This window comes from Meriones unguiculatus, chromosome 11 (genome assembly GCF_030254825.1).
Source record: "Meriones unguiculatus strain TT.TT164.6M chromosome 11, Bangor_MerUng_6.1, whole genome shotgun sequence".
Classification (NCBI taxonomy): Eukaryota; Metazoa; Chordata; class Mammalia; order Rodentia; family Muridae; genus Meriones; species Meriones unguiculatus.
The window spans coordinates 1,120,910-1,134,527 of NC_083359.1; the positions used below are offsets into that span (position 1 = coordinate 1,120,910).

At 44.6% G+C, this 13,618-nt stretch overlaps 1 protein-coding gene across 1 annotated transcript in view; it reads right to left on the reverse strand.

Annotated features, from left to right (window-relative positions):
* Positions 1-13,618, reverse strand: part of LOC110563436 (NACHT, LRR and PYD domains-containing protein 1a-like) — a 52,474-nt gene that overhangs the window by 17,760 nt on the left and 21,096 nt on the right. Inside the window, exons 4-9 of the mRNA XM_060365005.1 lie at positions 12,754-12,924; positions 11,873-12,043; positions 8,953-9,042; positions 6,905-6,996; positions 5,323-5,482; positions 1,022-1,245 (exon numbers count right to left, since the gene is read on the reverse strand). Of these exons, the coding sequence (XP_060220988.1) occupies positions 1,022-1,245; positions 5,323-5,482; positions 6,905-6,996; positions 8,953-9,042; positions 11,873-12,043; positions 12,754-12,924 (908 nt within the window). The remainder of the gene's footprint in view (positions 1-1,021; positions 1,246-5,322; positions 5,483-6,904; positions 6,997-8,952; positions 9,043-11,872; positions 12,044-12,753; positions 12,925-13,618) is intronic.

The following is a 13,618-nucleotide window of genomic DNA, read 5'->3' on the forward strand; positions in this document are numbered from 1 at the left end:
CTTCTTTTGTGATTGACATTAAGTATGAATATTTTAAAATTGAGGAATGCTTAATTTGTTTTCTCCTTATGGTTCTGCCATCTGGAGCAGTTTGTGTTTCTGTTTTACTTTTCATGACTTCCTCAGCTGTCACGTTTCCCCTCTTTAATGCTTAGAGCTACTCAACATCTTTATCACCACGAAGAAAAACCATAATCATTGGCCATGAGCTAGATTCTCTGTGGTGGGCCTATTTCTGTGTTCCTTAAAGTAGAAGAGGAAGTTGGTCTCACTTGACAATTGTAAAACACCTTGTTCCCTTGTTGTTTTTCCTTTTCCCTCTTTTAGTGAGAGTCTTGTGGTATAGTCTAGGCTGCTCTTGAATTCTAAATTCTCTTGCCTCAGCCTTTGGAAAACTGGGGTCACAGTCATATGATAATGTTTTTCTTTATGAGATCTTTCACTGAACCTTGCATTTGTTAGAATACCTAATGAAGGAATCTTTGGAGATGACTGAGGTAGAGACACTTCACAAGCTCCTCTCTTTTCTTAGGAAACCCCTCTTCTGTGGCTCCAATTCTCACATGGAATTTGGTGACAGAATTTTCTTCCTGCCTGCAGGAATGTATTGGCTTACAGTGTTGATAAACACTGGGTACTAAATGTATCTTGTTAGTTTTCTTAGCCTTACTTTGCAACAGTCTCTCCAAGTTGATAAATTTATTCTCTACTTCCTGCTGGGACAGTGAGGAATATGACATGTGAAGTGCATTTAATAAATGGTAATTAATGTTGCTGTTGGGTACATTTCCACATAAGGACTACTTCAGGTAAAACAGAAATATAATCACAAGGCTCAGAGACATGTGCTTCAAAGAATAAGATAAGAGGAATGGGGGAAACATCTCAGTTTTCATAACATGCTTTGATTGCTAAGAAAGCTGTGAGATCTTTCATCATCACTCACCGTTCTACACTCTCCTGTGTGACCTGTCAAGTCTCCAACTACCACCACCCTCCACCTTCTGCTTCCCTTGGTTACCTTGGAGAGCCACAAAATGAGGGAGGTACACAGCAGTCACAGCTCCCTGCTCAGCCTTGATGTCAAACAGAGGCCCGGCCACCATGTGACTGTGCTGCAAGGGAGTCCTGTCCAGGCACTGGCTCCAGGCACAGAACGCAATCTCGATTGTCACTGCCCTTGTCACCACAAAGTGGAGTCCTGTGTTGGGACAGTGGTAGGCACCAGCCATGGGCAGGTGAACTCTAGAAGGTGGAGAGACAGACACCGAGTCAACACCAGCACTGCTCATCTGCTGTGTGTACATGCATGCAGGGCTGGGTACAGAGTAGACTTCAGCCAGATGGCTCTGAGTTCTGGTTCCTCTGCTGTCTTTATGTAAAACCCTGATTAAGTCACTCCCCAAAATTTACAGGTAACACACACCTGGGAGCTGTTAGCTATTCCTATAATGATGAGAGAGAGAGAGAGAGAGAGAGAGAGAGAGAGAGAGAGAGAGAGAGTTTTAAGGGCTCTATCACTGAGGTACATCTTCAGTTCTTAGTGTTTATAGTCTTACTGCATACATTTCCAAATAATAAGAGGCTATATGCTAATATTAGTTATAAATTCTTGGCCCTGAAACAATGCTTAGTGAGTTTAGTGAGTTTCTCAAAGACTTTCCATTTGATTACTGATTGGTTACTAATGTTAGTTTCTGTGGGAGGAAGCCGAGAGTGACAGTTTTTACAGCTGGGGCTGTTGGAGAAGGAAAACAGGTAAGGGAAGACACTATGACTGTCCCATTAATCATAGGACTCTGCCCTTGAAGGACAGAGCTGCTGTATTCATCCTCATGTTCTCAGTTTCTAATGGATTCTTGTTACACAGTGGTGGTTAGTAAAGCAAGAATGCAGATGACAAGGATTTAAGGGATATTTAAGAGACAAGAGAACCTAAATATAATGAAAGAAAAGATACTGTTTACACCATCAATAAAATAATCACACAAAGACCACATTTCAGATAATTGAGCAAAGTTTAAATCAGATAGTTTGGATAAAATGAGTGAGTCATGTCAGCTCTGTTGATGTGACAGTGGTGTGCTGCTGTGCTGGTTATGGAAGATAAGGTCCAGTCTTAACTATGAGGAGATTCATAGTGAAATATTTGGGATGAAATAACTTGATGTCTTAGACTTAAAATACTGTGACAGTGATGTCAGAGGAGGAATGTGAATAGTTGGATAAAATTTACAAAAATGGTCACAGGAGCAGAGACATTAGACAGGAAATTCTTCTGCTTTCCAGGTTTGTAAATGTTTGAAAATTTTTATGATAAAGACTCCATTTTCCTAACAGCCACAGTTCTTTTTTTAATTTATTTTTTTATTAATTACAATTTATTCAGTTTTTATCCTAGCTGTAGCCACGTCCCTTGTGCCCTTCTAATCCCACCCTCCCTTCCCTCAGCTCCTTCAATGCCCCTCTCCCAGTCCACTGATAGGGGAGGTCTTCCTCCCCTTCTGTCTGACCCTAGCCTATTAGGTCTCATCAGGTTGGCGGCATTGTCTTCCTCTGTGGCCTGGTAAGACTGTTCCTCCATCAGGGGGAGGTAATTGAAAAGCCAGCCACTGAATTCATGTCAGAGGCACTCCTTGTTCCCATTACTAGGGAACCCATTTGGAGACTGAGCTGCCAAGGGCTACATCTCTGCAGGGGTTCTAGGTTATCTCCATGCACAGAGATAACTCCTTGGTTGGAGCATCAGTCTTAGAAAAGACCCCTGTGCCTAGATTCTTTGATTCTGTTGCTCTCCTTGTGAAGCTCCTGTCCCCTCCAGGTCTTTCTATCTCCACCTTCTTTCATAAGATTCCCTGCATTCTGCCCAAAGTTTGGGTATGAGTCTCAGCATCCGCTTCAATACCCTGCTGGGTAGAGTCTTTCAGAGGCCCTCTGTGATAGGCTCCTGTCCTGTTCCCTGTTTTCTCCCTCTTCCGATGTCCATCCCATTTGCCTTTCTGAGTGAGGATTGATCATCTTACTGAGGGTCCTCCTTCTTGCTTAGGTTCTTTAGGTGTACAGATTTTAGTATGTTTATCCCATATTATATGTCTAATGTCCACTTATAAGTGAGTATATACCCTGTGTATATACTTCTGGGATACCTCACTCAGGATGAACTTTTCTAGTTCCCACCATTTGCTTGCAAATTTCATGATTTCCCTGTTTTTTAATATTTGAGTAGTATTCCATTGTGTAAATGTACCACAATTTCTGTATCCATTCCTCAACTGAAGGACATCTGGGTTGTTTTCAGGTTCTGGCTATTGTGAATAAAGCTGCTACAAATATGGTTGAGCAAATGTCCTTGTTGTATACTTGAGCATCTTTTGGATATATGCCTAGGAGTTCTGTAGTTGGATCTTTTTTTTTTTCCCTAGGGTATGATTTATATAAATAACATGTCAACATACCACAGTCATAGAAACATTTCCAGGGAAAAAGCACCCAGGGACAAATCTTCTTCTTAACATGTTAGGACAATTAAAAAAAAATCTTAACTTTTACAAAATGAAGAAGTTAAATGTGGAAATTTTCTATTTTCTATTTTATTTTGTTAATTTGAATTATGTCAGTTCAATCTCAAACCTTGCACATGCTAAGCGAGCATCCTCCCATTAAACTATCTCCCAAGCCTGATACATGAGTGTTGACTGATACATTAAAGAAATCTTTCATGATTAAAATAAGACAACAAAATATTGACTAATTGTTATCAACCTTCCAATCAAATAATTATAGCAGTTTAATTTGTCATAGAATTTGACTTTAAAAAAATTGGGCTTTAATGTATCTATGTAGGAAGACAGGGAAACATAAATACCTTTATTCCAGGGATATGCCTTGGATGGAAAGGCAGAGTGATTATAAGCAATGCTGTTCTCCTGCCTTTTCGTGATACCTTGCATTGTGTGTCTATCATTTGTTTTGGGCTGTCTCCTTGACTAGCTTCTTTTTTTTTTTTTCAATGCAGTTTATTCAGGAACCTTGAACAATCCACGGACCCTGGGGAAAGCCAGCCCACAGCTTAAATAGCCTCTGGGTAGCCAACCCAGGCGTGCTACGTGGGCAATGCAGATAGGTCCACATACATGGAAGCAAGCCAGATCCTCAGCCTTAGCCAAATGGCAATTGTTCGTGACAGAGAGCACTCACCATCGGGAAGGTGGAAGGCGGAAACCAGCTCCATCTTTAAGGCATAGCATTCCACAGCTCTCTACAGTTCCCCCTTTTTGTTTTAGATGCATCGGGCAAGAGTAGAGGTCTGATCTCTGATATTAGAAATAAATTGGGACTTTGTACCGATGTTCGTTTAGGTGTCATCCACACAAAGAGCATCAGACCCGTCCGATACCTTTTTCTCAGAGGCGGGACCTGGGGCATCAACCCGCATGAAAATATGCTGGACTTTGAGTCACTAGCATATAACATGAGAATTTTTCCTGTGCTGCAAATCTGTCTAAACAATTGTCGAGCTATATTTTAGGTAATTTGGACTGGAGAATTCGATACTACGATGGAGCAGCTGAGAGTGGCCATTGTCACAGTAAATTCTACCAGAGTGGACGCAGGACTAGCCACAGGATTATCATCATGGATTGCTGCAGCCATGAATCATCTGAAGGAATGGGCGGGCATGGGAGTGTTAGCAGGCCTTCTGGTGTTGGTCTCCTTGGTTTGCCTGTGATATATATGCAAGATTAGAGTCTCACAACAGTGTGATGCAGCCATGATCATTCAGGCCTTTACAGCCATTGAAGCAGGACATTCTCCCCAAGCATGGTTGGATACCATAAAAAGCTAAAATGTTACGCTCAGGATGCGAGGCTAAGCACTGCACTCAGGGTCAGCCGCTTTGGACCCAGAGAAGAACATGTAGTTGGATCTTGAGGTAGCGCTATTCCTAATTGTCTGAGAAAGTGCCAGACTGATTTTCAAAGTGTTTGTACCAGTTTACATTCCCACCAGCAATGGAGGAGGGCTCCCCTTTCTCCACATCCTCTCCAGCAGGTGTTGTCACTTGAGTTTTTGATCTTAGCCATTCTGATGAATGTAAGGTGAAATCCCAGGGTTGTTTTGATTTACATTTCTCTGATGACTAAGGAGGTTGAGCATTTCTTTAAGTGTTTCTCCGCCATTCGATACTCTTAGTCCAGCCTGGCCTTGCCCCTGGGTAGGCGAGAGTAGGACACACAGAAGAGACTAGTGGGTGCTGTGTGGGGATCCCCTGTGGAAAGGGGCCTGGGGAAAGCCAGCCTGTTCCAGGCAGAGCCCACTCACCGGTACAGGCCCTTCTCTCTGTCAACCACCTCAGTAGCCACGGGTCCTGCAGGGCCCCAGAAGTCATCATCAGTCCCCAGAGTCCCCGGCTTGTCTCCAGGAGAGGAAGGAGGAGATGAGTGGAAGAGCTCAAGGGGTGCAGGTTGGGAGGACCCCTCCTCTAAAAGAGGACAGACAGTGGTCACTCTGTGTTGTCCGTGCAGTCTCCCCAGCCCTCACCAGTACTGGACCATGGCTGAGCTCTTTTCCAGGTTGGCCAGCTTAGGTCCTAGCAAGAAGGGTGTCTACAGTCTTTATTGGTGTTGCTGGGCTACCTGTATGCTTTTTATTCATATGTTGCATTTTGTTTCATTTCTACTGCTTGCCCTCTGAGTAACTCTGCCACCCCAACTTGTGCTCCCAACTCAGCCACTGTTTTTCTGTTCCTACTGGTCCAGAAATGTTGATTTTCCTAAAACTCCTCCAGTGAATATGTTGAGAAAAGAACCTAACTAAAAAAAAAAAAAAAAAAAATTGGGAGAAGGGACTGCCTCTGACATAAGCTGATTGGTCTGCTCTTTGATAACCTCCCTCTGAGGAGGGAGCAGCCTTATCAGGCCACAGAAGATGACAATGCAGCCACTCCTGATGTGATCTGATAGACTAAGATCAGAAGGAAGGAGAGGAGGATCTCCCCTATCAGTGGACTTGGGGAGGGGCATGCGTGAAGAAGGGGGAGTGAGGGTGGGATCAGCAGGGGAGGAGGGAGGGGCTTATGGGGAGATACAAAGTGAATAAAGTGTAATTAATACAAATTTAAAAAAATGGATGAGCAGGGATAGGGAGGTGATTCCCCAGTAATGGCAGCGCAGAATGAGACAGGGAGCCCTTGCTCAGAGCCTGATGCAAGCCAAAGACTTGAGAAAGGGCAGCAACAGCCCTCGAGTCTTGGAGAAAAGGAACCCCTTGGTTCTAGATGTGGAAGATATTGCAAGCAATGGGGCTCTTCTTTGTGGAGAGCCTGAACTGTTCTGTGTCAGAGATGGGGTAGAAGTGATGAAAGCTTCTAGGACAGCTGCTGCAAGAGCGTATCCTTTCATGTGTGGTGGGAAGTTTTACCCATGAAATCCCAACAATATCACTGCTCAACTTCAGTATAGTGACAACACCAGCTGACACAATAATGTGGATAGGTGAAGTCTCTCAAGGTCCGTCCCCAGATGAAGAGCTATAAGTGATTAATAGAGGCTGAGAGAGGGATAAAATCAGCCTTCCTCAGAAAGAGCTTCCTAGTAGGTTTTCTGTCTAAGTGGGCAGCCTGGAACATAGATACATGACTAATACTAAACGGACACATCTATATACATATGTGGACACACATGTATTTAACAATAATATTTAAGAAGAGGCCATGCATTTGAAAGAGTTTGTAGGTAGGACATAGGGAGAGTTGGTGTGGGTAGATGGAGGGATGAAATGATGTAAATATAGTACGTGTATATAAAATTTTTAAAAATTGAAAAAGAAAGAAATGATTACTTCCCCCTACAAGTGTCCCTTCATGTGGCAACCATGACGCTCTGGGTCTGATCTTTTCACATGCCTGGCTGTAGTCTCTGCCGCTTGACTGAGATTGGGCTGTCTCCCATTTCTTCTTCATCAGTGTTCTTAGAGGGGTCCATCACACGTGGCTTCCTACAAACAGACATTTTCTTTCCCTCAGATGTCAGGAGAAACCAGGAAACCAGGGCTGTGCACACGATATCCCCACATAAAATCTAATTCATCTAAATTTGAACTCAGTCTCATGCTTCTTCTCTATATCATAACTCCATGAAGGACCAGATCAACCTGGGTATCCACGGTGCCAGAACCAGGATAATCTCAACCCCTCTTTTGCTCTAACTTGAATGTATTCCCCAGTGATCATTCATTGGAAAGTTAATTCCAGTGCCACAGGGCTGGGAGGATGGAGGGCAAGACATGGAATCATTATGGATCTGCCTTCATGATGGTGTGTAAATGTCATCATCACCACAGTAGATTCCTGTCTACTTGAACTGATACAGAGCCAGCTTGGCCCCTTGCTCTCAACCTTCCCTGTTGTGCAATCAGATGGAAGAGCAAGAAGGGCTTCTCCTCATGCAGGGTCCATGTCCTTGCCCTTTCTTGTATCCAGAATTGTAAGAAATAATCTCTATTCTTTATATTCAGTGTCCAGGGTCAGATGTTGTACTACGTAAACAAACTAACAATCATTCACTCTGAAGGCCAGTCACCTAGAGAACACCTCCTCAATCTTTCTCCTTTCATCATCCTAGGCCCAAGATATAGTGAGCAGTGTCCTCTGACAGCGAGCTGCTTCTGAGCTGCTCCCTTCTAGGACATTTTGTACATAACAGTTGATCATAAACTATGGGCAGAGATGCCACTTTATGACTGAGGCTCTAGATTGCCTCTCATTGCCTCTGGGGGGAAGCAGTGAGTTCTTAGCATAGTCCACTACTTTTGTCATGGCCCCTGTTCCCCTCATGGTCCTCCTACACCACACCACACATTTCTGTTCTAGACCTCTGACTTCTAGACCAGTGGCTCTCAAATCACTGTGCTCAAATGTCACCTGGACAGCGTGATAAATTGAAGGAGACTGCCCCACAAGGGCTTCTGAGTCAGCACAGATGGAGTGAGGCCTGAGAACCTGCATTTCTGTGGATCTTCCCATCTTTGAGAGCCCACAACACCTCATCTGAGCTGTGGAGGGGTTCAGACAGACAGCGCCTGCCCTCACAGCTTCCCAGGTGCAATTATGTGGACTGTGGGGAACAAGTACCCTCCTTGCTGGACCGAGATAAAGAATGTTGGGCCATGTCTTCCTCCTTCACTGCTGTGCCCTCAGATGTCCAAATACTGTTCGATGCATGGTGGGTGAGCCAGAATGTTGATCAATGGATGGCTGACCCGTAGGTCTACCCCATCCCCCTTCATTTCTCATGTGGCACAGCAGGTAGGAACTTGAGGACAGATGTGTTCATGGTCATGAGTGGAAATGTCCAACACCGGGCTTCAGTATAGTCTCCTGGGGGTGGAATATGACTTTGCAGTCCTGAGGCGTCCCCTCGGTCCCAGAGTATAGTATGTATGCATGTGAGTGTGTGAGTGCGTGTGTGTGTGTGTGTGTGTGTGTGTGTGTGTGTGTGTGTGTGTGTGAGTGTGTGTGTGTGAGTGTCCGCACTGAGGTCAGTACACTGATACACAAGGTTTTTTTCTCCCTTACGTGTCTTTCATCTGTGTCTTTCTTTCCTGGTGTGGTGACGGCTTTCATTGTTTCCATAGTTTGTGTTTACTGGCGGCTACCACTGTCATACTTGCTGTGCCCAGAAGACTCACCACTGACTCAGCCTTTCATACTCTTTAACTTTTCTTCTGATGGAAGAACTTAAGCAGGCATGTGATGTGATTCTATTTTTACTAAAAAGAATAAAACTCATACAACACCTCCCCCCCAACACACTTCACTTTGTTCCCTGTGATTTCCTGGTTTCTTCCTGGCTCTCTTCATCTTTCCTCTCACCTCAGGACCATTCCCCACCTCTCATCTCTGGAGCAGCCCTATAGGGCTTGTGTTTACCAGACAGAATTTTGTGTCCTTACTGTGTGCTGGAGATGAGCAGCTGTGGCTTCTCTGCCTCCAGGGCTTGGAGCTCCATAATCACCTGGTCACTGAGAGAGGCCTGGTCCAGCCTGCAAACACAAGAGGGGGCTGTTTGTTCTGGGATCCCCACAGGATTTGAGAGCTCAGGGCCCAAGATCATGGATTCTGTTGTCTGTGGATGATGCTAGTGAGGAGGCTTATTCAGGTCTATTCTTGATCAAAAATCAGGAGAAAGGACAGACAGCAGCCTGAGCAGAAGATGTGTCCATGACACAGTGTCTGTGGGGCTTGGTCAGTGTGCAGAAGATCTGAATCCAGGGTGAGGACCTTTGGAACACTGTAGACCTGATATGAGGGACTGGACCTTTAAAGCCCCTCCCACAGGCCAGTCACTGGAATCAGACTGACCCAGGGAGGTGAACATGGCCATGGATGAGGGAACCCTTGTTGGCAAAGGGCACCCTGTAGCCATCAGCATTCCCAGTGGTTGGAGGTCATGGCCATAGCCCCAAAGGGATTCTGGGAAGCTCTTCAACGTGAACACATGGTGCTGGGATGTGAGGCTTCATGGACAGTCACCTTGCAGGAAAGAGCCCTGATCCATTCTCTCCTCCCTTCCCATTTCCTTTAGTGCTAAGGAAGGAAGCCTTGTCCTTACCCAGGAACCACTCTCTAATGGCCTCTGGTCCAATTCTTCTGACCCTCAGTCCCAGGTTTTCTGATGGTGTTAGGGCAGTGACTGCCTTCTCTGGGTTTCTGATTCTCAGTTCCTAAGCACGGGTACATCACTCCCACTCTGCCTGCTCTGAGGCACAGACAAGGCGGGAGGGGAAAGGCTCATATCCCTGTGACAGGGTCTGCAGCCTGTGATTTTCTGAGCACATGAAGAACACTGGGTAGAAACTACTAGAGGAAGTGCTTGTGTGTGGGGGGGAGTATCTTAGTGATGACACGGATGGGCTCCTGGAGAAGAACATGGGTCTTCAGGGCTGTAGTTCAGAGCTTTCCTAGCTTGTATGAAACTCAAGGCACAGTGTCTCAGCTAGGGGACTATGTCAGGCTACTGTAATGAAAACCTGTGCCTCTCCAGGGCTCCACTCCTTCCAAGTTAGAGCTTTCCTCATCGCTGCCTTTGACTGGGCTGCTGGTCCCAGTCAAACCAAGGCCTATATTTCTCTCAGGATTCACTTTTGGGATGTTCAGTGAAGCAGCCGTTCTCACAGCATTACATTCTCACAATATTCACCAGTGCTTGTTAGTATACAGAACCATGATGATGACAGATACCTGTCTCTTACCACACAAGGAAGACGGGACCATTAACCTTGTTAATAAATACAATTCCAGGCTGGAGAGACGGCTCAGAGGTTAAAGAGCACTGATTGCTTTTCTAAAGGTCTTGAGTTCAATTTCCAGCAACCACATGGTGGCTTATGACCATCTGTAATGAGATCTGGTGCCCTCTGCTGACCTGCTGTCACACATGCAGGCAGAACATTGTATAAATAAAAAATCTTAAAGAAGTAAAAATAAAAAATCTTCTTCTTATAAAAAAAATAATAAATATAATTCCACAGTTCCCAGCTGCCCACCTGGTATTATCTTATGGTGGCGCCACTCACAACTTAGCCAGAGGCACTGCATGATTGCTGCTTGGTGTGAGTGGGACCATTGTTTGGCTAAAGAGGAAGTGGATTAAAGTTACGGTTTCTCATTGAGTGGATATGACCCCAGTTCTTCCTTTAGTTTTATTTCTTAAAAAGTAAAATCATTTGCATAAGTGGTTTTTGGATTCAGTGTCTTATTTCCTTTTGCCATCAACACATTGATGGTCTGAGATGTTCTGGGATAGCAAATGAGATAAAAAACCTTATTTTGAAAAAAGTAATATCAAACCTACACATTTGAAAGTTAAAAATATTAATAATGATGAAATGGCTAAATAGGATATTCTAAGTTACTCCCTGGTGATCAGGATGAAGGCCAAGATTGTCAAGGTACAAAAACCCACCCATGAGTCTGGGAATGTTTTCTGCTCACTTTATAGTGAAGATATTAACACTTTTATAGATATGAAATGAAAATTTTAGAATTGAGAATCAAGAAAAAGAATATGATTTTATGCTATAAGTTAAATCACTAGAAAAGTATAAAAATAATAAAGCTAAAAATATTGCAAAAATTATATTTGAGGATATATAAAGAATTAAAATAAATTATGGTATAATTTCTTAAGAATTTTAGCTTTATTATAAGTTGACAATTGGTCTTTTAAGATTCTTAATTGTTTGGCAATACACCACAAGGAAAAATCAAAAGCCTCTCCTACCCCCATTTAGTTAAACTTTATCTCTCTGCCCCAGGACCTGTGATCATTACATTTTATGATTTTTCAAGGATGGTTTGATTCATGTTGGTTAAATAGTCACATACTAGGCATTTTTTGAAATGCAAATATAGATTGATGTAATCATTGTTGCAAGATACAAAAATAAACTCCGTGTCCTGGGAAGTCAGTCTGTCCTGTAAACTGCCTCCTGAGTGCAGTAACAGTAACGGTAACAGTAACAGTGACTTTCCTAGAAGCTCAAAGATTCAAGCTGCTGTCCGGTGCAACTTCTTTATGTCGCCTGCTACGTCCACCCTTCTCAAGCCCTCTCCTCTGCTGGCGCTGGTCTCCAGCAATCTCTGTTTTTACATATGTATATTTTATGTCATTATGGTCCATGATTTTGGAATGACATTCCCATTTAACAGAGGAGAAGACTGAATCTTAGAGATGACAGTGACTTGCCGGGGTACAGGGTGCAAGCCGCATGGCTGGTCAAGAACCAGGCTGACTATGCATTATCTTCCTTTTTCTTTTTTATGTCCCATAATCTGGAAGCCCACCCATGCCCTTCTCAAGGCTTTACTTACCTCAGGATGCTGAGGGTGCAGGCAAGATTCCTGAGTGCCTTACACAGCAACCTCACGCCATGGTTGCCCAGGTCATTCAGCTGCAGGTCCAGCTCAGCCAGGCTGGAGCAGGTCTTGATCACTGAGGCCAGGACTTTGCAGTGGCTAGATGTGAGGCCACAGTTGACAAGCCTGCAAGGGAGACACTCACGGTCCGGCTTCTCCAGTGCTCTTGGGCACCGACCTCAGGGTTCCCTTTGTGAGCCCTGGCATGCTGTGCTGGCAGTGCTTAGCTCCCTGGGGTGTTTTTGCTTTGTTTTAGTCTGTGTGGATATTTTTTACAGCTGAGCTGCAGGAGCAATGGAGTACAGGTTGGGACCACTGTTCTGCTGCCACTGGTCATGGTAGAGTTCCATGAGGCCCAGGGCCAATTGATGTGAAATTCGCCAGACACAGAATAGGGCACGATTTCACTCATCATGTAGATTTTAGTAAAAATGGAGTTCACGGAAACAGAAACATAATAGAAAGCTGGTTTGAGGGCAGAGAACAGGAGGAATAGGGGGAGAGGCCTTTCTCTGGGCCTGGAGATTTCCTCCCTCATGCTTTATTTAGCTTCCCTTTTCTATTCTTTACCCTTCTAGCCACCTCTTCAAGTTCTTATTCCACTTGAGCCTTCATGAAACCTTGTGTTACCACCAGCTAGTGGTGTTCCTTGAAAAAAATGTCAGTTTCTCATGATCCCCAAAATAGAATCCCATTTGTTTATCAGTGCAAGTCTGGCATCTGTTACAGGTGTGGTCAAAGGGTTCAGTGACTATTTGTTGAATACCAAGCCTCACTCTAGACTCTGCTTTTCCCTTTGCTCTCCTGTTTCAGGGGTGAACCCAGGCCAGATTTACCACAAGGTCTTCAGGTGGCAGCCAGGATGTTTCAGGGTGTTACAAAGACTCTGCACTGCAAGGTAGCTGAGCGGATTTCCACTGAGGTCCAGCTCCTCCAGGCTTCTAGTGTAGTTAAGAATGAAGAAGAAAATGTTCCAACTGGCATTAGTGATTGGGGTCCACCTGGTCCTGAGGGAGAGATAGAGATGGAAGTGAGGAATGAGGGTTGTGCATGCATGGTCAGAGGTGCACAGCCCCACTTACGCAGATCCCAACTACCTGAGCACCAGGCCTGAAAACACCATCCCCAGAATGCTCCTCTCCAACATCTTGGCTCTCTCCTCTGGGATTCCTTATCTATACCCTTCAGCACAGCGTCTTGTGTGCTTAGTGGGTCTCTCTCCCTGACTCAGTCCAGGTGTCCCACAGAGTGTGGATGGGTGGCTGGCATCTTTTCTTTCTCTTCAGGAGTACCCAGCACAGGGCCTCACACAAAGGAAGGCCTTGGTAATTCAGACAGCCTTCTTCCTTTTGATACAAATGACTTGTTTTCCTTTGGAACAGAATTCTAGAGGCCATGAAAAAAAGTGAAAAGGGGAGGTGGGCAGAGAGCCAGGGAATGTTGAGCATGACCACAGTTTGGTTGTTGGTTTACATGGTCCCTCTTTCCTTTCAAGAATAGAGGAGCACAGAGAAGGGAGGAAGAGGAGAGGAGAGATCAGCTTGGAGTGGTAGTACATTTCTTTAAAGCCAGCAAGCAACCAGACAAAGGTAGGAGAACAGTGAGTTTTAGGCCAGCCTAAGCTTCAAACCCCAAGGGGCTAGGAACAGCCCTGTGCCTGGTCTACGCAACATTTGATCCCCAGCACTACAGACCAAACAA